Here is a 25,159-nt window from a genome sequence, read left to right on the forward strand (position 1 = left end):
CCTGAAACCATGCAATGATTCAATAATGGAGGCTCAGATAAATATTACCGGTGGTTCCCTACTGTTGACCCCTGATGCACACAGCATCCCACAGGGAACTGTCTGTTGTGCCCCTCTGGGGCATATTTTTATCTGTGGAGAATTTAATGATCAACCATATGTGTGGACAACTTTGTATCTCAACAAGTGAAAAATAAGGGTTCAATGTGGATTAAGGATTCTAATTGTACCTTTCTCACTTCATAGCAAATTGGAAACAGAAAACCTTCTAATTTGCACTATCGAATAAAGATGATTTGCCAGTAGACATAAATTTCTCTAAGTGTGCATCTTTTGATAGAATACTCCTTCCCTGGCTTCATGTAAATGTAAATGAGTTTATTAGCTTGTTATAGCTGACTCTACTGGAAAGGCTATAGTTGCCCATCAAATGTCTTTAAATTCTTTTGCTAAAGTTGTTTTTGGTAACAGGATTGCTTTGGACTAGCTGTTGGTTGAACAGAGGGGGATTGTGTGTGATAGCTAATTTCCGTCCAGTCCATAGTCCTTCACTCTACCAGCTGAGCTATCAAAGTGTATGTGATGATAACTAATTTCTATTGCTGTATTTGGATAAATATGCCTGATATATCTGAAACTCACTTGCAAGAAATCAACAAACAAACTAATTGGTTAAAACAATGTAGGGTGTCCCAAAAGTCACCATACATAGGGAAAATCGGAAATTATAGTTACATATACAAAATATTCATTACAAAATTTTTCCTTTGTATGGAGACTTTCAGGAAACCCTGCAGATTCCTCTTCTGTCTTTTTTTTTTTTTTATTTCAGCATATTATGGGGGTACAAAAGTTTAGGTTACATATATTGCCCTTGCTCCCCCTCCACCCCCCATCAGAGCTTCAAGCATGTCCATCCCCTAGACGGTGCGCATTGCACTCATTATGTATGTATACACCCCTTCCCTCCCCCCTCCTATCTGCCCGATGCCCGATAAATGTTATTCCTAAATGTGCTCTTAGGTGATGATCAGTGAAACCAATTTGATGGTGAGTACATGTGGTGCTTATTTTTCTATTCGTGGGATATTTCACTCATTTTCTATATATTTGATTTTGATTGGTTCAATTTTGGGGGCTCCTATTAAGAAGTATACTTCAGTCTCTCATATTATCCTCCTGAGAGCCATCACATAGTCTTCCTGGTGCATTGTATCCTCTCAATAGTCTTAAATGCTCTTACAGAGCCATCCATTATAGGTCAAATTGTCCTACTACAGTCAGAATAATGAAAACATGAAGAGAGCATATAAAATCACTTAACAGATCAGATGTCATGAATTGTGAATTACTTACTAAGACTAAGCAAGGTCATTATGATGGTGACAGAGAGTGGTGTCAATGCTCAAGATTTTGGTCATTCTCTTAAATTGAGAGGCTGACCCAAAAGGTGAAATTGTTAAACTAAATTTACCTGCAGTTGCCTCCATGCTTTGAGTTCCTTTGTAGTGAACTGCAACCTAACTTATTATGTAAACAAACTGCAACCTAACAGAAGCATATTCTTTTAACAACTATCTGAGTCTCAGCCAAACCAGCCAAGCTTCAGCCAATGACAAGCTGCTAACTGATCACATCATGACCAAATAAGGCAAAAGCCAAGCTGTAATCAATTAAACTGTTTCTGCACCTCACTTCCTTTTTCTGTATGCAAATACTGTCTACCCACATTGCTAGCTGGAGCTCCCTGTACCTCTCCTGGTTTAGATTGCTGCCTAATTCATTAATGGTTCTTTGCTCAAATAAACTCTGCTAAATTTAATTTTTTAACAAAAGGAAGAAAAATACTGGGAGACAAAAATAGGAACAAAAAATAAGGGCAACAATAGAAAACAGTAAAAAATACAGCAGATACTAATATTAATATATCAATAATAATTTTAAACAGCAATAAACTAAAAGCACCATTAAAAGACAGAGATTCTCAAAGTGTATCAAAGGTTCCAACTATATGTTCTTTATATGAAACCCACTTTAAATATAAAAATAGGCCAGGTGCAGTAGCTCATGCCTGTAATCTTAGCACTTTGGGAGGCCAAGGTAGGAGGATTGCTTAATACCAGGAGTTCAAGACCAGCATGAGGAACACAGTGAGACCCTATCTCTACAAAAATAGAAAAATTGCCTGGGTGTAGTAGCACATACCTATAGTCCCAGCTACTCAAGAGGCCAAAGTAGGAGGCTCATTTGAGCCCAGGTGTTTGAAGTTTCAGTGAGCTATGATGACACTAATGCACTCTAACCTGGGTAACAGAGTGGAATCTTTTCTCAAAAATAAGTAAATACATAAACAAATAAACACACACATACAGATTAAAAGTAAAGCCTGAAGAAATATATTAACATACTATGACAACACTAAAAAAAGAGAATAGGCATGGCTATATTAATTTCAGACATCACAGACTTCAGAGCAAGGAAAGTTATCAGAGATAAGGAAGAACATTACATAATTGTAAAGGGGTCAATTTTACATGGACACATAACAATTTTGTGTATGCACCTAACAACAGAGCATCAAAATACATAGGCCAAAACTGATAGGACTGCAGGGAGAAGCAAATTAATGCACTATTGTAGGTGGAGACTTCAGTGCCCCTTTATGAGAAATGAACAGATCCATCAGGTAGAAAATCATTAAGGACATAGTTGAACTCAACATCATTCATCAAGTAGATATAATCAGAGTATCTACTGTGTCTCATTAGGGACCTGAATCTTTACACTGAGCTTGTGTAAGTATTAATATATCCAAATATGGGCTGTCACCCTATGCTCATGAAGTGCCATCTTGAAATAAAACTAATGAGAAAAATAAGCAGATCTTCCTTACACAAATACTGTCCTAATTGACCTCTGTTTCCTACAGTTCTCCTTCCATAACAGCAGAGGCTGGCGGGTTTAATCTTAATCATTTTCACTCTGCCAGTATGAACTCAAGATGGATATTTAGTCAAATTGATTATCTGGTGCACACCTGCTAGCATAATCAGGGCTAAAAGATAATTTTTTGCTCATTCGCTAAACAAAAATAGCTTAAACTAAGTGCAGCATCCATGTTTCAATAGGCAATCAGAGACCTTTGGGGCACTCTGATAATCATTCTCTTATTAAATCAAGCACTGCTACCTTAATTTAAGAATCTTTTTTTCTTACACCTTAGGTCAGTGATTCTGTGAGACCTAGGTACAGCTTAGAACTCTACACTTTTAACAAACACTCAGAGTCTAGTAGGTAGGTGGTAGACAACACTTTAAGAGGCAATACCTTAGGAGAGAAGAAAATGGAGCTGGTTACTGTATATTGATTCATTAGAAGTGAGCATTTTCATTTGAGTTAAAAACTGCTAAGGTTAATTATGCTCTACAGAAAAGCCAGTGAAAAGTTTCGCTGATATTTATAAGTTAATCCTTTAATTTTACAATATGCAGAAGTTCCATATTATTCAAAGTTTTTGTGCAAACACAAATTATTTTAAGCTTGCCAACCATTCAATTGTTTATGCAGATACATCTTCTGTATGTTTCTCTAGTCATGACAGGAGTATCTTCAATCCATGCCTGGCAGAATCATTCCCTGTTGGACACAACCCTCAATCTTAAAAGTTAAAAGTTCTTCGACAGGCTTGAAATTCTGACTGGGGGGGATGGGGGGGAGGGGATGGGTGTATACCTACATGATGAGTGAGATGTGCACTGTCTGGGGAATGGACACGCTAGAAGCTCAGACTCTGGGGATGGGGGGGGGCATGGGCAATATATATAACCTGAACTTTTGTACCCCCATAATAAGCTGAAATTTAAAAAAAAAAAAAAGGCTTTGGGCATACAAATTTTCAGGGAGTAGGTAAGACTTGAGCTGAGCCTCACAAAAGACAAAGCATTTCAGCACCCTGGAAGTAAAGGGGTAAATATTACAGGTAAAAGAAGCTGCTTGAAAGCATGAGATTGTCTGAGTGTTACTTTGTTTGGCAGGAGACGTCTGTAGACGAGCAATGGGAAACACAGCTGTGAAGTGAAGAATTAAGCTTACCCAAAGAGAGGTCTGGCCTTTGCCCTCAGGTACTAGGAGTTGATCTCTAGGCCCCTAAAATGCCTGATAGGAGAGTCTTTGTTGCTAGGTTGGGGGGGGGGTGAGTTAGCTACTGATAGTCTAGCAATGTGATTTATGATGAGGGCCTTAGGGCCATACACCATGTTATGACCTCCAGAGGAACAACTAAAGGGATGAACCTGATCTCAAATCTCCAGAAGCGGCTGGTAACCAAACGCCAGCTATGTGGGCAGGATGTGATCAAGCCCCAGTGAAAACTCTGAACACCAAAGGCAGAGGTGATCTTTCATGGTTGGCAATACTTTGTGTGTCTTGTCACATGGTGGCCAGGAGGAGGCAGTGCTGTCCACAACTCCAGAGGGAGAGCAGGAAGGGCAGGTCTGCACTTAGACTCTTGGATTCTTCCCTATGTGTCTCTTCCCTTGGCTGATTTCAATTTGTATCCTTTTGCTGTAATAAAACTTGAATAATAAGTACAAAAAAAGTTCTTTATTCATACATTCAAGCAAGAAATCACAGGACATGCAGAAATATTTATTTTGCCACACTTGAAATAGTTTATCTTTTTATTCCCAATCTCCTCTTATCTAATAATGAGTACCGTTGAAGTAACTAGGGCATATTCTCTTCTCTGTGCTCTTAACACGTTCTCTTACTTGCATTCCTCTCTCTACCTCCCTTCATTTCATGAGTTCCAATTTTCATATCATCAAATAACACAGTTGAGGAAACTTTATTTTTTAAAATGGGAGTTATTCCCTTTGTCAATCTCTGATTACCTTAAATTGCTAAATATATGCTTACAAACTAATGTTTGTTTCATTCTGGAGAACTAAAAAGAGCAATTACATGAGTCTACAATGATTTAATATAAGCATATAAATAGATACATTGAATCCAGGTGCAAAGTAAAAAGATTGGGGGAATTATAAAAGATGAAATGAGTCAGCAAAGAGATAAACCCCAGAACAGAGTTAATTAATATCTGGGTGAATCTGAAGTCAGAAGGCAATATACTGATGGAGAACTAGAAAATATATAGAGAGCTGACACATTGAAAATTGCTGAAAAGTGAGTAGACTTATAAGTTTAAGAGAATTAGAAATTGATAAGATCTTGTTTTAGTGACTCAAGAGAAGTAGGACACAGAATTATTTTTTCTCAGCCTCTCATGGACCAGAGAAAAAAATGGAAATAAGAGAAAATATTTGTAAAGGAAATATGTTTGTTTTTATCCATAATTGCCATTAGCATTTAAGAAAATGATTCTCTTTAACCCTTTCAACCACTCTCTCAGGCAATTATCGTGGTCTCTATTTACAAATGAGGAAAGTGTTTAACTCAGAGGAAGTTAATTCATCTAGGATCACATAGCTACTACATGGAATTTCAACATTTAAATCTCAAATTCATGTTTATTTCTTTCTGTCAAAGAGAGGACTAGAGTAAGAATTACAATTTCATAGCATCTTTAGAAATATATAAACTCTGTTATCGTAGATTCATTCATCATTCAATATTACTCAAGCAGAGTTAACCACTGGTATAGGTACCATAGGTTCTAGGGAAATAGCAGTGGATAAAGCAGATAAAGGATTAACAACAAACACAGTATGCCTCTGATTTGCTTACCCAAATCTGGTGCTATCTTTTATTTGCTTATACTCCTATAAGTAGCTGGAGTCAAATGTACCTACCTGAGAAAGAAAATAGGAGGAATAGAGAGGAAGTTCCTCTCTATTCCTAGTTTACTGAGAGTTTTTTTTTTATCATGAATGGGTGTTGGGTGTTGGATTTTGTCAATTGCTATTTTTGCATTTATTGATATGATCCTGTGACTTTTCTTCTTTAGCCTGTGGATGTTATGGATTATATTAGTTGATTTTTTGAATCTTGAAATAGCCTTGCACACCTGGGATAAATCCCACTTGGTGTGGTGTACAATTATTATAAATGGTTGGCTTTGATTTGCTAATATTTTGAAGATTTTTATCTACACATACTGTTTAGTGCATATCTTAAATTCTATAGACATTAAGGAATGGCGTCAACAATATTAGATGGAGTTGCTGAATATACTTAACTGAATAGCTTTCTCCAAAGTTGTCAAAGGCCAGGGAATGAAAGGCCTTATGTGCCATTATAAGGAGCTGGCACTTGCTGCTGGTGGTGATCAGAGGTATTTGAGGAATATTAAGGTTGGGAAAGATTTGGGCCACAAAGAAAATACTGTGAGACTGAGCTGAGAAAAGGTTGTGAGGGGCATAATCAAAGGAAGGGGTCATCCTGTGGGGAGTGTTTGCATATGGTGGCAGAGGAGGCAATAGATTTCTGTTAGGTATTTTACGGTAACCTGATGAACAGAGATGGAAAAGTTATAATGTTTCCTTGTGAGAGTATCTCAAGAACTAAAGAATTGCTCTTAGCCATCAGAAGAATTCACAAAGAGATGACAAAGTTTAAAAATGAGAGGGCTTGGGGTCTTCAAAAATTTAGACAGTGTGATAAATTTTCATATCTCTTTTCCTTATCTTTTTCCTCTTTGTGTGTTCCCCTGGAACTACAATATCCAACCATACCGAATGTTATAGAACAGGTACTTTTTCTCTGTTCAAAGATACTCAAATAGGAAAATAACAATGTGAGGCACTAACTCTGGGCATTTGGGGCAGCCAGTTCAATCTGAATTGAGTAAAACACTGAACAAATTATTGAAGGAATGTTTAAACCTAAGTGTCCTCCATCAAATGTTGCCTAAGGCTGTTCCTCAATAGGAGTCTTATAAAACATAGGTCCCTGCTATTCAAGAAAGTTCATTTACAGATTGTTCTCACTGATTGGCTAATTAATTTGCATGCATTGGTGGAGATTTGTGTTCAGCTTGAACTAGTCTCTAGTGAGATACAGAAGCAACATGTAGGGTGAGCAGAAGTCACAGTTCACCTGGCAGAGTTTCAGTTTATGCCTGTTCTCCCAGTACAAGCATTAACAGAGTCCCCTTTCACTCTCAAATGTGTCCTGATTTGGACCTTCAATTATGTGGTCAATCTAAGCATTAGAGGTGATACTTACTGCAGGCAATAGACAATATATGAGAATAGGAAAACCATGTCTCCCCATTATTTTGACAACAAAGAGCCAAATTATTAAGGTAGACCACTGTCTTACTAGACTCTGCATGGTTTGATTTTTTCCTGCTTCCCCAGCATTATCTTAGTTCCCTCTTGGGACTCTAGTTATTCTGCTCCTCTGTTGGTTTCTTATATGTGCCATTCTCCCCGTATGCCTCAGGGACTTTGCCTTTGATATTCCTTCTGCCTGGAATGTTTTTTTTCTATATGCCAGACATTTCGCCCCTATGATACAACCTTTACCTGTCAAATGCTACTTATCATCAAATCTCAATGAAGTCTATGTCTCCATTAAAAAGTAAAACTGGAAGTCAGAGTCCTTGAATTTGCTCACATTTATATCCCTAGCCCCTGGTACAATGTTTGACTCGCATATAGTTATCATTCAATAAATTTTGTTAGAATACTGAATGGATAAATTAAAGAAACACTTGTTGCTATGCAACTAGGAAACTATGAAATGCAAAATGGTAAGTGATATTGTCAATGATTGTGATAGAAACTCAAAGAAAGGACCCATTTAATGTCAAGAAAAAAGAAATTGGAAAGTTTGTGGTAGAGGGCTTAGACTTTAAATGACTTTGATGTATTTAGCTCTATTGAAAGACGGATGTGGATAATTAAAATTAAAATTTGCCGTGGAAATAGGAGGAAATGTTGGGAAGAGTATATAAACTGAAAAGATGTAGAAGAATGTTGCAGAAAGGGGGCGGGGAAATGTTGCAGAAAGCCTTGGAGACAAGGGCCTTGACTGAGATAATGACAGTGAGTCGTCTGATTGTAAGAGACAATTTGGAGGAAGAAAACTTAGGACAAGTGTTGATACTCATTTAGGTATACAAACAGGGAAAGACCAATTATATGCCACATTTTCTCGTTGGATGTTGGTAAAAGTGTGATGCCACTAATAAAAGTAGCAACATTGATTTATTTTGTGGGTGGTAAGGATAAAATAGTTCAACTCTGAACAGATTAAATCTGAGGGGGGTAAAAGACAACAATACAAAGTGTCTTCTACGTAGTGCATTGGAAAATTGAATTGTGAAAATTAAGGGAGAAATTTTAAGAAAGAATTGTGTTAGGGTGAGGAGTGGGGCAGGAGGTTACTTCAAAACAAAAGAGATTTTGATGAATAGAAGTGCAAAGAAAAGTATATTAGACTAATAAGGAGACTTTTGTAAAACTGTAGTTTGCAAAAGCACAATTTTAAGAAGTGTGGAAAAAAAGGGTTGATAAAAAGACAGATGAAGCAGGTCAGAACTGGGAGGGGAAGGAGCTGTACTGGATTGGGACAACCGGAGGAGCCACAGGAAGGTTTATTTTATTTAAGATGAAAAAATATGAACTTATTGTCAATCTTTCCAAAGCAGAGGCCACATATGATATCTAGCTAATGATTGTGTTGGGATTATAAATTAACGGAACGATATTATTTTTATCTATAGTTGGTTTTGGAACTTTTATCCTCAGTTTGCTATTTATATCAGATTCTAGAAACATTTTCTGGAAGCTAACTTGTGTTGGAGAAAATGCTAAACAATATGTGGTGATGCATTCTATAATATCTCAAAGGATTTTGGTCCATGTCTCGTATGCTAGCATTGCAATATTACCCCAGTTACTCTTTAAGAGAAATAGCGACTACTACTCCTAATAGAGAAAGATGCCAAACAATTCTTTAAAATTTCTTCTAGTAGGGTACTTAGGGTGATCATACTTCAATTAATTAATTAATTCATTCAACCGACATTTATTGAGTACCTACTATGTAACTGGCACTATACTTCAGTTTTTGAAATATGATTTGTATAAATCACCACTCTCACTGAAGTTCAGGCTATACACTGAACTCATACCAGGAGCTCTGTACAAATCAGTTAAATTTTCCACAACATCCCAACACCTGCCATCTAATTCATCCTGTACAATGATATTCTTTCTAAGAGTACTGTTTTTGCCTAATTAGTTTTCTACTCAAAAGCTTTCAATAGTTCTTTGTTGGCTACCTAGTAAGGATGAAAGTTTTTAAGGTCATAATTAAGACTTTTTCAGTCTAGGGACTCACTTCTATAAAATCTCTCCCCTCCAGTCAACTATCCTATCCTATCCTATGTTAGATAAATGTACATTATTGCCTTTAAGTTTTTGCATGTGGGAAACATTCTGGAACATCCCCAACTTTTTCTTCATTTCCATTTTTATCAATTATTTTCATCTATCTAGAATTCCATAAAAACACTCTAAATTATCACAAGCTCAAAGTACTCTCTGTGTTCAAGTGAATCATAATCCTGAATCTTCCTGAGATTTCTTGTGATATTGGGGCTCCAGTTCTGTTGTTACTTCTATAAGGGACTTGAACAAGATCATTCCTAAGGACCCTTGTAAATCAAATATTCTATTACTCCTTGATTCTATGCACTCTCCCTTCATCTATATTGTCCAAATGATAATTACTGTGATAATTCTCTTTTATGTAATTTAATTAAAATTATTACTTTTGTGGTATCTCTTTTGATTTTGTTTTGAACTGTTTAGCTATGTTTTACTACTATTTAAGTTTCTTGTTTCTGTATGTACCTAGATACTCAAAAATATTTATTAATTTGCTTTATTTCAGACTCTGGGGATGTTACATGCACATTTGAGTAGCATAAAGTCCTGGAAAATCATTCTGATGACATAAACTCTCCCACTCATCAAGATGCAAAAGTCCTCAAGTTTCAGAGTCTCAGTTCTAAGAGCAAACCTACAGATAAGTAAAATTCTTATTTTTCATGTGAGGACATTTACTGGTGTCCAAGAGTTCATTAGTAGCAAATTTATTTTTTATGTCTTTTGTTTCGGCATTTTCTTTTCAAATGCAAATATACCTGGGAGAATTCAAGAGCTATTAAATCACACTAACTTTTTAGTGATATCAGATCTTTGTATTCCTCAAAGAAGAACTGAAGGAGGATAAGATACTGAAATTATATAGAAAGGGTAGTTAGAGAATTCAAAGATGAACTCACTTTTATCACATCTACACTAAAATATAAATTGTGGATTTTGCATTTGTATGATGGGCAGGAATTCATTGCTGAAGAGAGAAGTGTGTTAAATAAATGACTGAAGTATTGGTAATTGAGCAGAGTCTTAGAGAATCAGGCATATGAAGAGCATTGAAACCATTTAGCCTTTCATGCCATGCCCAATGTCAAAAATTTAACTGTACCAGCACTTTAAGACAAATAATAGGTGAAAAAGATCACAAAGTATAACAATTGGCATATGTAGTGAACTATCCCTTAAAAATAACATTACTCTTTTTTAGTTATATCACCAATACAAAATTTGATCTTCAACTGGTAACTAAATTTAATGTTAAAAATAAGAAAATTTAAAAGTAAATTTTATTTTCTTACTAAAAGACATCCATTTCCCCCAAATCACTCTAATACCTTTTTTTAGCAATAAAGAGTACATGAAATAAACAGCTCTAGGCTTCTGTTGTTAGATCAAGCATCTGATTAAATATATGTAGCTGATCTGAAACCCCTGGAAGCTTCAATTTTCAAACTTCACAGTTCTTTGATTATTTTAGTCTTATACTTTTATCACCTGTCTAACAACAATGTTCACCACAGTAACATTAAAGTACTCTGACATGAGGTGGGTGTTTTCTTTCCTACAATTTTTATATAAATCATGAAGTAATAGTGAGAAGTTTAAATCTCAGCTCCTGCTGTGAACAAAGCTTTAAGAACTGAGTCCAGATGATCTCCTGTAGTGCCTACCAGCCCAAAAGATTTTATGGTTTTGTAATTGTAGTAGCAGATTTTAAAGAATAAGTTCTAAAAAAATAGTCTTGAGTCACCTCTTTAGTTCTTGTTATCTAGCAAATGAGCCTGAATTTAAAAAGAGGACAGGAAGGTCAAATTCTTAGAAGTAGGATGCTTATTGCATGCCAGAAGAGTTGGACTAACTTCAGTTACACAGTTGCTGTCTCTTTCAGTGCATCAGATAGGCTTTAGCCTCTTTAATGAGATCTGTACTTCGAACAAAGAGGAAAGCACTTGAGTTTGAGGTCTTTCAGAAACTTGTCCTTTCCTGAATAAGCCATATGAAAGACAAGGCTCTGTGTGAGTAACCAAGTGCGTGTGGGTGTGTAAGTGTACACATACATGCTTTAATCATTACCAACTTTACCAACAAGCTGGTGACTGTTGTACTCAACTTCAGACTATAATTTTTCAAGAATTGTGATAATAATAATGTTTATCATCAAGTGTGTCATACACAGTGTCCTATCTTGAGCTCAACCTCTCACACACCAGGCTGTAGGACAAACTCTATTGTCACATGGTATATGTTAGGGAGCAGGCTCATGATACCATCCCTATATCCTCTCATCTCATCTCTCTCATGAAGAAGCTTGCTGAGGCCAAGATGCCAGTTGAGGAATATTGGTCTCCTGCTATTTTACATTTACAGGACACACATGGAAAACCAGGCTCATCAGCAATCAGACTGATTGGCACCAAAACAATTGGATATGTGCTGTCATCTGTTCACAGGTTCATTGGGAAATATCAGCTGCCAAACACCTGGAGATCATGGGCCAGGAGGAATGTTGCAGTGAGTAGAAGACTACATTCTCCTGAGTATTTAACATTGCATGTGTAGCCCTTTCCGCTGGGAAGGCTGGGTGTGAGAGGTCAGCCCCACCTAATTTACTGTCCAGCCAGCCCAACATAACTTAGAAAATCCTGCTCATTGAACTTAGAATGTTTGCTGTAGATCAAGAGTTGGCGTAAATGTCTTATAAAGTTTATCTCATTTAATCTTCATGACCACCGTATAAAGTAGACATTATTCTAATCTCTTTTCAGTTATAAAAACAGATATAACATGATCATATAATTCTATGGTTACATAGGTTGTACGTGGTAGAGCCAGTTTTTGTAGTTAGGCTTTCTAAACACTGCAGGTATACAGATACAGCTGGTGAAGCTTATTTGCAAAACATTGAGCAAACTTATTTATTTTTACAATGTCAATGTATTATTAATAGCATTAAACATGTCACAGAAGGCAATAAACACATTGGATTGATAGGAGATTGAGAAACATTGCTAGCCATGGCACCAAAATTTATCCCAAATAAAGAAATTGTAAAACCTAACACTTATTAACTTTCTCTTCCCTGTTTAGAAATATCATGTGCCAGGAGGCAGGCTAGGACAAGCAGTGTGACCAGTAGTAAGCTTCGGATGGTCCAGGGTAAACCTATTAAACAGGTGGCTTGCCGTTGGTTCTAGGTTCTTTAGGCTTATTTCATGTTCTCTTATTCTCCTTGTCTAGCCAGGATCCCTTGTTATGTTGACTTGTCATCCCAGAAATGCACTCATACCTGGAAGTTTCCTTAAAACGCCCTTAAAATTTACCTCTTGTAGTACTTTACAATGCCTGTGCTGCTTAATTTTAATACACGTATGAATTACCTGGAAGTCTTGTGAAAAAGCAGACTCCTGCCTGTAGGCGTAGGGTAGGGCCCAGGATTCTGCACTTCTTACAAGCTCTCAGGTGATAGTGATGCTGCAGTTCCATGCACCACCCTTTCAGTAGCAAGGCACAAGAGGACACGTAGTTATTTTGATAGACTCTTTTGGCCACTGTTTAACAATCACATTCTCTCTTGTGAAGCCCTCTTGATCATGCTACTTAAGATGGAAAATCCTCCCCAATCCTTATTCTTTGCATTCCCTTCCCTCTGGTCTTGTTTTTCTTCAAAGCTCTTTTTCACTGTCTTCAATATTTTAGTTTTTCTTAATTATTTTATTATCTATTTTTTCCTAGAAGTATATAAACTTCCTAGAGGCACAAATTTGTGTTTTTCTTGTTCACAGCCATATCCACATTGTCTAGAACATTTGTTGGCACACTGCAGGTGTTCAAGGAATGAATTTGGCCAATTAATGAATCATTTAAATTATAGGTAGAACGAATGGCTTAGTTTGAATTTTGACTGAACCTCAAGGGTAACATATTTTACAAGAAAATTAACACAACAAAAGTAAATGGAGTGACTGAACAGCAGAATTCCAAGCAGTATGGGGGGAATATTATGGATAAAAGGACCACTAGATATCTTTCAGATGTTACCATCCAGGAGACTCCTCTGGTTGCTCAGAGAATCAGTCACTAATAGCAGTCTGCAAGCTTAATTAACTAATTAACTTATGCAAAATAAGACCCAATTTCCTTCTATTTAAAGATCATTTTTAGTAAGTATATTCTGCTTTTCTAATTTTATAAATCTGATGATAGGAAAACTATAGGAAATAGAATCCAATTTCCTATTTTCAAATTATTTTGATAATTTTTTTCCCTCCTTGCTACTGCCTCTTCTTACTTTTATTCTTCTTAAGTCCAAATAATTACTTTTTATTACAAAATGTATTACCATATAGAAATTGGAATATCTGTTCAGCAATAAGGTTACTATAGAAATCCCTCTATACATCAGCACTTAAGACTGTGGTTCTCAACATTATCAATGCTCTTTTTTATAACTAATATTTTATCATGGCCCCATTGCTTTCCTGAAATGATAGTCATTAATAGAATAAAAATTTTACTTTAAATACTTTTAAGTATAAATAATGTCTTATATGTGATATGCTAGAGCTAATAAAATAGTAAAATAATTAAAATTTTTAATTACTACAATAAAATAATTATTAAATTTTTTAGTGTATAAATACTAGCACACAATTATATAAATTTTTTAATCTAGCACACAATTATATAAATTTTTTAATCTCACTATCCCCATACACACCCATATTATCTAAGGAGTGATACCCACTGTATTGGAAGTCTTTACATAAATAATGCTGCTAATCACAATGAAAAAAGGAAACATAAATATCTTGTTAGAAGTTTGCAGTCAGAATAGAAACTTGCTCTTGTAAGGACATGAGTAGCTTTGATAGCAAGCAGTTTTGCGTGAGTACATAGTATCAGTTAATTTATTATGTTTCATTTCTGGAAAATTGCCAACATTGCACTCTTGGGTGTGCTCTCATAGTAGCCAAAGACCTCCTTGTGCATCTAAAAATTTCTCCACGTACTTAGACTTTCTTTGTCAGCTCCTAGATTTGCCTCTGTTTAGGTTGAAAAGCTGCCCTTTGGTTGTTTTTTATTCCTGAACAGGCCACATACTTAGGCCTTTCTCCTTTCTTAATTCTCTTCATACTTTCCCTTCTCCAAAATAGCCACGTTCTTCTTGAAGTGAAGTTCTTAGGATTTATGTTGATACTACTGTTAACATCTTATAGATAAGAAGAGAAATAAAATTTAGTTCTGAAAACATAGGCATAAAAATTTCATTCAACATTTTCCCCAAATTTTCCTCCTTCTTAATGCATTTTATATTTCTAACATGTTGAAACTGAGTTTTGAAAACCTATAGCTTCTCCCTTCTCCTTTTCCTTGCCATTGCCATTATAAACTAACCATTTCTGTCCCATTACTTATTTATGAAGATGTTGTGACTTCCTTTGGAATGCATATCTTTGCTTATTTAAAGCACACATCTTTAGCTCCGTTACAAACAAAAGTACAGGATTTCATGAGAGGATTTGTCAGAACAAACAAGGCAATTGTTAAATAGATAGATTGCTAAGAAAGGCCCCTAAAACTATCTTTAAAAAGATTGAGGGATTGTGGTACTAAGTGATGACAGAAATCAGCCCCTTTTATTTATTTTTATACTAAAAGTAAATCTTCACCTCTTCAATGTTATATTTTCTTTTGTCTTCAGAACTGATACTATATACTCATTGCTATGAAAATGAAGATTTAAAGCTCCTTTTAGATATATATTTGATCACCATCAGTGTCATTCCCTCTCCTTTTGTGCACTTTACTTAAATTGCTTTTCCAGTTTATATTATCAGCATTTTAAAGTTTACTGACTTGGGATCCAAGTGCCTGCAGCCTTCGTGAATCCTAAAACAATTCTTGGTAAAGTAGGGAGATAGAAGCCTTGAATTGTTTATGCATACAAGATTAGGTGAGGGTGGCTTAAGAACTGAAATGTGGCATATTCCCGTTTTGGCAGGTGGTCAATTGCCCTAATTATTCCTGCTCTCAGATCTAACATAAATGAGTAAAACCATTTTTCAAAATTTCCAAAGCCACGGTCTCCTTATATACCATAAGCCTTTGAAGCCATTGAATGTTTCATAATTTGGGGGCTATAGCACTTTCAGAAATTTTATAACTTTTCTTGCAAGAAGCTTTGATTTATTTATTTATTTTTTTTTTGCCATCATGTGTTTTAAGAAATATGTGGTGCTGAGACAATAGGCAGGAATTACTTTAGATAGGTTATCACAGATGCTTAAATTTTGCAGATGTAAACTAATACCTTGGGTAAATATAACTATTGAAGTCATTTAGAAACGTGTGCAGGAAAGTTTACTTTTTACTCTTACACATTATGTGTAACAACTTAAAGGAAAAAAGTTGTAACCCAAACCTAGTCAGGGACTAGAACTTTTTCTGGGACATATTTTATTGCCCTTTTGAGAAGTAGCTAATATTCCTGATAAAATGCTTGAGGCAATTTTCTGATAGACTTTCAAGAAATGAAGATCTCTACTGGGAATATTTCCTCAATCAACTAATATTCAGATTTATAAAGGGATTAATAATCTGTAACTAGTTATTTTTAAAAAAATGACTGTTGAACTAATTTCTCTTTTTTCTTTTCTTTTCCTCCCTCCCTCCCTCTTTCTTTCTCTTTCTTTCTTTCTCTCTCCCTTTCTTTCTCTCTCTCTTTCTTTCTTTCCTTTTTCCTTACAAAATTATTCTACCTGGAAGGAATCTTTAACTTGTCTTACTCAGAACTTCCTTGTCAAGTTTCAGCTAAAACTTTGACATATGATTGTAACCAATTTATCTGAGAAATCATTTTAACAAGATAGCTAAAATCTCAAAATTTGCCAACATTTATAGCTTGGAGGAGCAATTAACAAAATCATGTAATAGATATCTACTTATGTGGCTCATGTGAAGGCTAAGAAATACCTAGCTCGAGAAAGACAAAACTTTCATTAGAGGAATCAATTTAAGAAGTTATTATCTGAGTATACATTTCAAATGTGGAAAAATTAGAAATCAATACTATTTACTCAGAAAGGTAGCATAATATGTGTAAAGTAATCATCCCTTTAAAAAGAAGTATGCAAAATGACCATAAATTGATGGATTGGATGTTTGTCTGAGAGTAAAAATAACAGGTTATTTATTCAGTTTTAAATTTATTAGACCTTTATAAATAAATATTACAGATCTTTATATCTTGAGAGTTGGAACCTGGGAAGCTATATATATCTAAATATTATTTGAACATTTCTAGGCCTTCAGAGACAATTTTGAGCCACACACAAAAATAACCACATTTTGGTTTTGGTCACAAACAGTGGTGCCAAAGGAGATTCTTTAGTGTATTAAGAAAATATTATTGAAAGCTTGAAAAATATAGAAATATATAGAAAAAATGAGATTAAAAAAAAAAAAGAAAATATGGCTTCACATGAGTTTTGGCTGATTCCCAAGATAGGATTTACTGTTACCAAGATGAGAGAAATCACTGTTGAGGATATTTATGTCAGTTTGCCATTGGCCCTAAAGGCCATTCTGAATTAGGAGGTCAAATAATATTTTGATTTATCCTAGTGCTTTTGGCATATGTATTTTGTATTTTAAGATGATTAATTACTGTGAGGAGGACCATCAATTGGATCTTTCCATATGTTTGCTGTCAAGCCAAAATAGTCCACATATGTTTGATTATTGGTATGAAGATGTATGTAGATCATGTGCTATATAGTGTATGCAAGTCTTTTATCTATTAAATACTATTTAAATATTTCTCAAATTAAATACTTCATTATATTAGATATCAGACTATTATGCTTTGAGCAATTTAGACTGCACATTTTGAATAGAATTATAGTTATGTTAGGTTGGTAATAAATTGCAGAGAAGTTAGGAAAACAACTTTTATTTTTAAATGCTGGAAACTAAGGCCTTGAAAAAAATATAAGAACAAAATGAGAATATATTTAGCAAACTCTTTTTGAACCTGTCAAACTTCTTTCAGTTATGTTCTTTCTTTCTGCAAAAGTAAATCTCTCATTTCTGAGAAATTCCCTCATAGATTTAATAGAAACTAAAAACCTTTCAAGAAAATCTCTTTGCTTCAACAAATCTGATTTTTCTTTATAGAGAACACTGATCAGTTTGGTAAAACTACAACCTGTTTTTTGTAAAGCTTCTTCATTATTTTAAAAAAGTCGTGATAACTCTAAGTTACTCGTATTCAGTTATATAAATCTAATGGAGATATAAAGTAGTCCTTAACTTTTAAAGAATTATTGTATTTACTACTTTTCTCAGCTGTGTTCAATTGAATAAATAGTATCCTTTGCTCAAATCTTGTTGAAACAATTGCAGTTAAACAAAATAAAGAGATGTTTCCCTTTCGGAGTAAGTGGCCATTGATAATATTAATACATTAGAAATAAAATAGCTTCAAGGGATGTCCACCTAGTCAATCTTTGGAGTGTGATACTTCCAGTAAGATTTGGAGAACTTGCTTCATTGTAACCAGAATTATTTCACTCTTTTCCTTTCTCATAGGTTCTAGCTCTTATCTTAACTCTTTTCCTGCCCTTTATTCCTTATTTTATACAAAATGAGTGAACTTTGAATTTCCCATTCCCATTACTCTACTTAGCAAACCTAAGAAGTTCCTCAGGGCCCAGTATCCTCACAAGGCAGTGTGGAATTTTTAATAGCTTCCAATTTTTGCTATTTTGCAGATTATCTTATTTTCTGTCACATTAACAAAACGAACATTTCAACATGAATCTTTCCAATTGATAATCTCGGCTCCATAAAATTAGGTAGATAAGGTACAAAACTATAAAACCTTTGGCTTGATAATAAAAGCCCTTTGGAAGGTTTTTGAAACCCATGTTTCCCACTCAATTTTGGGTCTTCTTCAGTCTATGAAACTCTCCAGGTACACTGAACTGCCGATGTTCCCAATCAGCCGTGTTCTGTTGAATGTCCATATTTTAGGAAACCATGTTTCATTTGTCATGAAATGTTAATTTTTTTCTCCAGCATTTAATACGTTACTCTTTCTTTCTACATCAAGAACCTTGGAAACAAATTCAGAGCCTTATATATAGGTTTTTTTAATATCATCTTTAAACAATTCTCAAGGTGGGACAAAGGCAAATCTCGGCAAGGCTTCTATCAAAAAAACCCTTCCAATCTCCACTTGCCCCTGTCAAAGCCTGAGCAGGAAGCAGGGCCAGGATTAGAGTGAAGGCAAAAGACACAGGTTCAGATCCTATCTCAATTTAAAATCGGGGTAATTGGTTAATTACTGATTATCATACCAATTTTGATTTTTTTTCAAGTATTATTTGTCTTATTATTGAGTTTTTTGGCACCTCACATTTTGTGCATGAGGCCAATGCCTTTCTCATGCTACCCTCGCACAGGACCTGCTAGGGAGAGTCTCCCTTTCTGATCCTTTAGTATCAGAGAGAGAAAGAACATGTTTCGACTTGGGGAAAAGGGAGCAACGATTTCATTGACAGAACAGTCAAAACTGAAAAGCAACCAAGTATTACAAAATCACTAATATTTTCTTCTAAAAAATGGTAATAAAATCTTTTTCTGGTAACAAATTTGTGTATAAGCCATGAAAATTTTTGTCTCTATATAGAGAGAAGCTCATGATTTTCATACCCTAAAGCTAAGAAGAATTTACAAAAGAGCAAAATGACAAATATAAATGGAAATATCAATTGCTCTGGGGGAAGAAAGAAATGTGTCCTTTGGTCAAAAACTCCAAAATGAGAGGAGAAGGAATATGGGTCCCCTGACTGTATTTACTCCTAAGTCCTTCCTGAATTTAAGTGAGGTAATTTGTACTTTCTTTGTTCCTTTTAAAAGCATGATTCCTCTTCATGATCAACTTAATTGTTTGCCTGTTGAAAAAAAAATAGATGTCATTTGTTAAAAAGGAAAGATTTAAAATTTCTTAAGAAAGTCACTGTTTTTGAGTGATAGTAACAGGTACACTTATCCCTAAGAACAACAGCAAATCTTCCAAAGAAAATCCCCATCCTATTTTTTCTTGAAAAAAAAAATGCATATCGAATAAAGTTATAGAACTTAGCTACAATTTGGTGCATGCAGCCAATCATACTTCTTTAAATTTTGGCCAGACTTTTCAGGACTAAAATAGCTCAGCATCCAATTATTCTGTATTTTATGGACTATGTTTCTTTCTCCTGGTACTGCATGAGTAATATTTAAAGTAGATAGCAGACTAGGGTGACTATACTTAGCAACAATATTTTTTTATATTTCAAAGTAACTAGAAGAGAAGACTTGAAGTGATACCAACACATAGAAATGATAAATACAAACACTCAAAGTGATGGATACCCTAATTACTCTCACTGGATCATTACATGTGCTATGCATGTAACAAATACTCACACGTACCCCATAAATATGTAAAATATTATGTATCAATAAAAGAAAAAATATGAAGTAGGTCAAGCATGTGATAAAACTTTGCTAGATATAGTGCAAATGAGCAAAATCACCACACTTGGGTTTTATGGTACATTTTCTAGAAAGAGAGAGATATAAGGGAGAGAAATTTTGTTCAAACAGCTTAATATTATAAATGATGAATGTGATGTCCATCGAAGTAAAGTTACATAGTAAAATTAACAAATGTAAAAACTTAAGCTAAAAAAGCAGGTATGGAGATTTATAAAATAGTTCTGAAAAACAATAGAGTGTTATATTTTAAAGTATAAATAATTCAGGGTTTGAAATAACACATCTAAAATTTAAGCATAACATGTTGTTTAAATCATTCATGTCTTGTAGGAATTATTGTAATAACTTGGATGCATACTTTTTAGTGTCCTGAAAATAGTATGCTCCTTTAAGTTTGGAAATCACAAAATAACCATTTTTTAATGTGGAACAGCATTCATCAGGGAATCATTCACTTATGAAGAAGTCATCGGGACCAGGAGACAGGTTGTTTATTTGATGAACAGAATCTATTGCCACTCCTAGCATTTATTCTTACTGTTTTCAGGAGTGCTTTAGTATTTATTCTCATTGTGATAAGCTCCATCTGAAGCTTTTAGATCTTATTCAAAATCCACTTGTATGGGGAGGTTCTCTCACTATTCAAAAGCCTTTGCAAGGCCCAGGATAAAACAAAATAGATTTGTATAAGTAAATTACAAGACAACTATTCCTCATCCCCACATCCAATAAGAACACAAAAATGACTGTGTTTTGAAAGTGGACAATAGCCACGTGCTAAGGAGGTACCAAGCAAAGAATAAAATAAACTCAACTTCTACTGTATGGAAGAGGTAAAACAAAAGAATGGTTGGAAAATTTATGTTCTATTTAAATTACTCTCATTGTACAGTTATAGAATATAATTCATTTTGTGATGAGTATCAAATATAAGCCCTCTCAGAAATCTTATGAGGTCAAGATAGAAAGACAGAGGCAAATCTATACTCATTAATAAAACAAAACATTTGGTTAGAACGTATTAATAAAATAAAATATTCATGATTTTAGTTTATTTTTGTTGAATTTATTAATAATCTTTATATATATTTATATATGTATGGCTTTGAGCAAAGACAAAAGAAATACTCTAACTCATCCCTGATCATACAGTTGTAAGAATCAGCTATTCTACTATCTTCCCAGCAGCAACCAATAATACATTTCTTTCTGTACAGATTAAAACTCCATACTTATGGGCTTAACTATGTACAGAGAAAAGAGGTCACTTTTCAATTAGCAATGGATCTTTATATTACAGGAATGTGAGTCAATTTTTTCCTTAGCCTAAATATATATATATACATTCATATATATATGTATATAATTTACCCTGTACCATTTTATTAGTTTAACATATAAACCTTAGTGTTTTTTGTCCATTCTATTACAAAGTGAATAAAAATTGTATGGTTGCACTGAAAGACCATGCAATTTAATTTTGCTTCTGTTTCCCAATAGTGCTCAAAATAAAAACCAAAAATTTATATATATAAAAATATTTCACTACCAAATCCATTAATCCTATCAAATGTAAACCTTTAATAATTTAAAGGACCAATACATGATCTTAATAAATTGAAGTTAATTCTCATATTTTAATAAAATAAAGGAGTTTTGTACTGATATGTAAATGGTCTTGCAGCTTTCCCATAGGTTCTAGGTAGACTGAACAGTTTAATTCCTTTCTCACACCATTCCTGACATGCCATCGTATGTCACCAGCATGTTACTGATAACATTACATTGATTAGCATTGTTGATTACTTCCACACAAGTTGGGATCTGTTAGAAATTAAACATAAAAACTCATTTTGGTATTATAGGTATTATATCCATAAAAGGCAAAACAGGCAGCATGGATCCACTTTAGAGTTTTTGCTTTTGTCTTTCTTTTCTGTCATCAAGTCTATCTGGAGGCCCTGTCCCATATAATGTATGATCTTTGTAAGTTCTTCTTAAATGTATCGCCAGTGTCAGAGATACACTCCACTTTAGGTCATTCTCTTTACTTGGGTTATTTACAGAAGTTGGTTATTAGGAATCTTCCAATTGTGTTCCAGTCATCCAACACATTCGTGGGAAGCATTAGGCACAAATGATTACTAAGGGACTTCTTTGAGAAGTGGATGCTCACAGATCATGGAAAGAATTAAGGAAACAAACAAACAAACAAACAATGCTTACAGACACTCATCTTTACCCCTGTTTTCTGTCACCACATCCATAGTATTTTCAGCACATTTAAAATAACAAATCTCCTACCTAAGTGCTATGTTAGTCACCACATGCCTTAAGATTTACTAACCATTTAGTTACAATATACATGGAGCAAAATGCGTGTTCTCAAACAGACATGATGCTATATTGAATTTATTTCTTTAAATTAACACCACAGTAAATTACCAACTACAGTGAAGACAAAGACCACACTTGCAACTCCAAATCAAGCTGTGGTTTACAAATAATTATTTAAATAATAATAATAATAGTGATAATATTAAATAAAAGTGAAAACCTCACTTCTAGACTTAAGTCAGAGATCCAAGTCAGCCTTATAGGAATTTTAAGATAGGCAGTTAATGAATTGTTATACTTTTCTAGAAATGAGAAATACTGTAAGCCTTCCCCTACAATGACTGATTTGAACCTATGTTTTTCCCCAAAGCATGCAGAGACTATTTTCAGATGCTTGACTATGGCGAGAAGGAAGAAAAGTAATGATTTTTGGTGTAATACAAGCAATTTGTAGATTCGAGCATACAGTTTTGCATAAAACATTGCAGGTTAAAATAATCTTGTAGGTTTTAAGCCATTGCATTACAATTGAATAATTGTCACAATTAGGTTTTGTAAAATTTAAAACTCTAAGTTTTGAAGTGAAGCAATAAAACTAAATTCTTAAACAATGATTTTTACCTTCATACAACACAGAATAGCTATTTTTATTTGGGCTAAAAAAGTTATTTACAACTAACATTGATTGAGTCTTGGTAAAAGTCCAATAACACATGAAGACAAATATTCCCTCAGCTTTCTGAAAGATCAATGAACATGTTTGTAGAGATATTTTTAACAGTGGCAATGCTAGTCTCCTATGGTGGCCAAGCACGTAGCGTGTTCTTTAACCTAATTCAAAATTGAAAGCACCAAAATACAATGTAGTTATAAAATGGGATTTGCTATTTAATCCTCCATAATTAACGATTAGCAATTTAGATGCAGAGACACAGCTAAAGAAAGAAGGTTTTGGTTGGTGCTATTCAGTAGCTCCTTTGAGTACCCTTTTTAAAATCAGAGATTTGTTTCCATTGAATCCAAGAACTCTTCATAAAATAGAGAAATACATATATCAAAGGAATTACGTAAAAGTAGGTTAGAAATAAATAATCTTACAACAACGTTTAAAATTCTTTAATGATTTAAAGAAAGGAAGACATGTAACACTGAATGCTAAACAGGTCTTTTGGACTTCTCTTGGAATTTAGATATATATTTAATAGTATATGTATTTATATATTTTTACATTTTGCGTGTAGGCCAGAGCTGTCTAAAATATCTCTTCATAGTAGGCTATAGGGATCTATCAGGAGATAGAATAAAATAAGATCTGAGAATATTCTCAGTTTATTAGAGTATTTCTTTCTGCTTTGACAATCAGCAGGGATCATAAATTTGAAGCAAATCGTGGCTTTTCTGCATCTAGGTCTGTGTTTAAGACTGAGGAAGACTCTCTGGGAAGAGCAGCTGCTGGTGGAGGGGGTGCCGGAGGGACTCCTCGGTTGGGAGGAATGGCTCCCGACGACATCTGTCGGAAGAGGGTGACTCGCTGCGGGACAGAGCTCCTGCCCCCTGCCTGCAGGCCCGTGCCAGGGACAGCCGTCACGGGTTGAGGGATGGAGGCCAGGGACTCTCCCACAGTGGGATGAGGTCTGGAAATCAGGGTGGAAACCTCATGGGGCAGCGAGGGCTGCGAGGCGGAGAGGGGCCTGACTTCGCGGGTCAGGTTGGTGTTGTGAAGCGCCTGCGTGCTCTTGTGCACCTCGTTTTTCGGCGTGGAGCTGCCGGGTGTCTGCGGCGGCTGCGGCTGCTGCTGCTGAGTCTGCGGTGGCGGCTGGGACTGCTGTAACTGCTGCGGCTGCTGCTGCATGAGCGACAACTGGGAGGCGGTGGGGGAGGCATAGTGGAAAGTTCGAGTGGCCAGCGGGCTCTGTACAGGAGGGCTGCACACCGCGGTGGTGTAGGAGCAGGGCGAGAGGATGGCCGAGGGCTGCGGGGTTTGTGTGCTGGGGCTGGGGGAGTGCAGGTTGCTGTGAGACAGACTGGTCGCTGTGTACACCGGTGGAGACTGTGTCCTCATGCGAGAGGTCGGGGTGGTAGTTGAAGGCGTAGCATTGAGGGCTGTCATTTGAGGATAATTGATGGGAGCGATCGCCTGCACCATCTCCCTGTCGTGTTTCACAATCTGCTTCAGGATCTCGTTCTCCTGGTTGTTGAAAACACCAGTGTTCAGATCCTTCTGGAACTTTTGCAGAAGAATTGAGTTTTTCTTTCCTGCCAGCAAAAGAAAGATAGGCACTTAGAAAGCCTACGAAATGACTGGTGACAACGCTAAGGGGGAGTGGTTCCTGCTTATGGAAGTATCTCGGTGTTTCCTAGAAGAGGCTTAAAACACCAAATACTCACCTTTAGACACCAAATAGAAAAGTGGTTCCTGCCTTTCTTGCTTTCCTGTATCTCTCTGGTAAATCTTAACCTTCTTTTCAAGTCAAGTTGCAAAGCCTGGAAGTGGCAAAAAGCCACTTCACAGAGGAAATAGAGATATTTATTTAACCTGTGGGCCACCTTAAAAAATGGGGGGAATAAAGAGCTTTTGGATCAGGATGGGCCTGGAATCAACATTTGATTTTAAAGCTACTTTTTCAAGAAAGGATGAGGGAGAAATAAAAGCTAACATTTGTCACGATGTGACAGGCACTCTACAAAAGATTTTAGGAGATTATTTTATTTAATCCTCAACCCTGTGAAAAAGGCATATTCATAATCCCATTTTACCTGAAAGGAGGAAAGGAGGGCAGGACAAGGGAAGATTAAGAACAATGCCCAAGAAAACGTGGTTAGTAGGTAACAGGGCTGGAAAGGGTAAAAAGTAAATTTGATTATATTTCCTTTCTAGATAGCAAACCAGCTGCATCTATATCATCTGAGTGCTTGCTAGAAAC

At 35.4% G+C, this 25,159-nt stretch overlaps 1 protein-coding gene across 1 annotated transcript in view; it reads right to left on the reverse strand.

Moving 5' to 3' along the window:
- Nucleotides 1–23,604: 23,604 nt before the first annotated feature.
- Nucleotides 23,605–25,159, reverse strand: part of HCN1 (hyperpolarization activated cyclic nucleotide gated potassium channel 1) — a 328,222-nt gene continuing 326,667 nt past the window's right edge. The window contains exon 8 of the mRNA XM_069492480.1: nucleotides 23,605–24,491. Within this exon, the coding sequence (XP_069348581.1) occupies nucleotides 23,605–24,491 (887 nt within the window). The remainder of the gene's footprint in view (nucleotides 24,492–25,159) is intronic.

This window comes from Eulemur rufifrons, chromosome 17 (assembly GCF_041146395.1).
Source record: "Eulemur rufifrons isolate Redbay chromosome 17, OSU_ERuf_1, whole genome shotgun sequence".
NCBI classification, from domain to species: domain Eukaryota; kingdom Metazoa; phylum Chordata; class Mammalia; order Primates; family Lemuridae; genus Eulemur; species Eulemur rufifrons.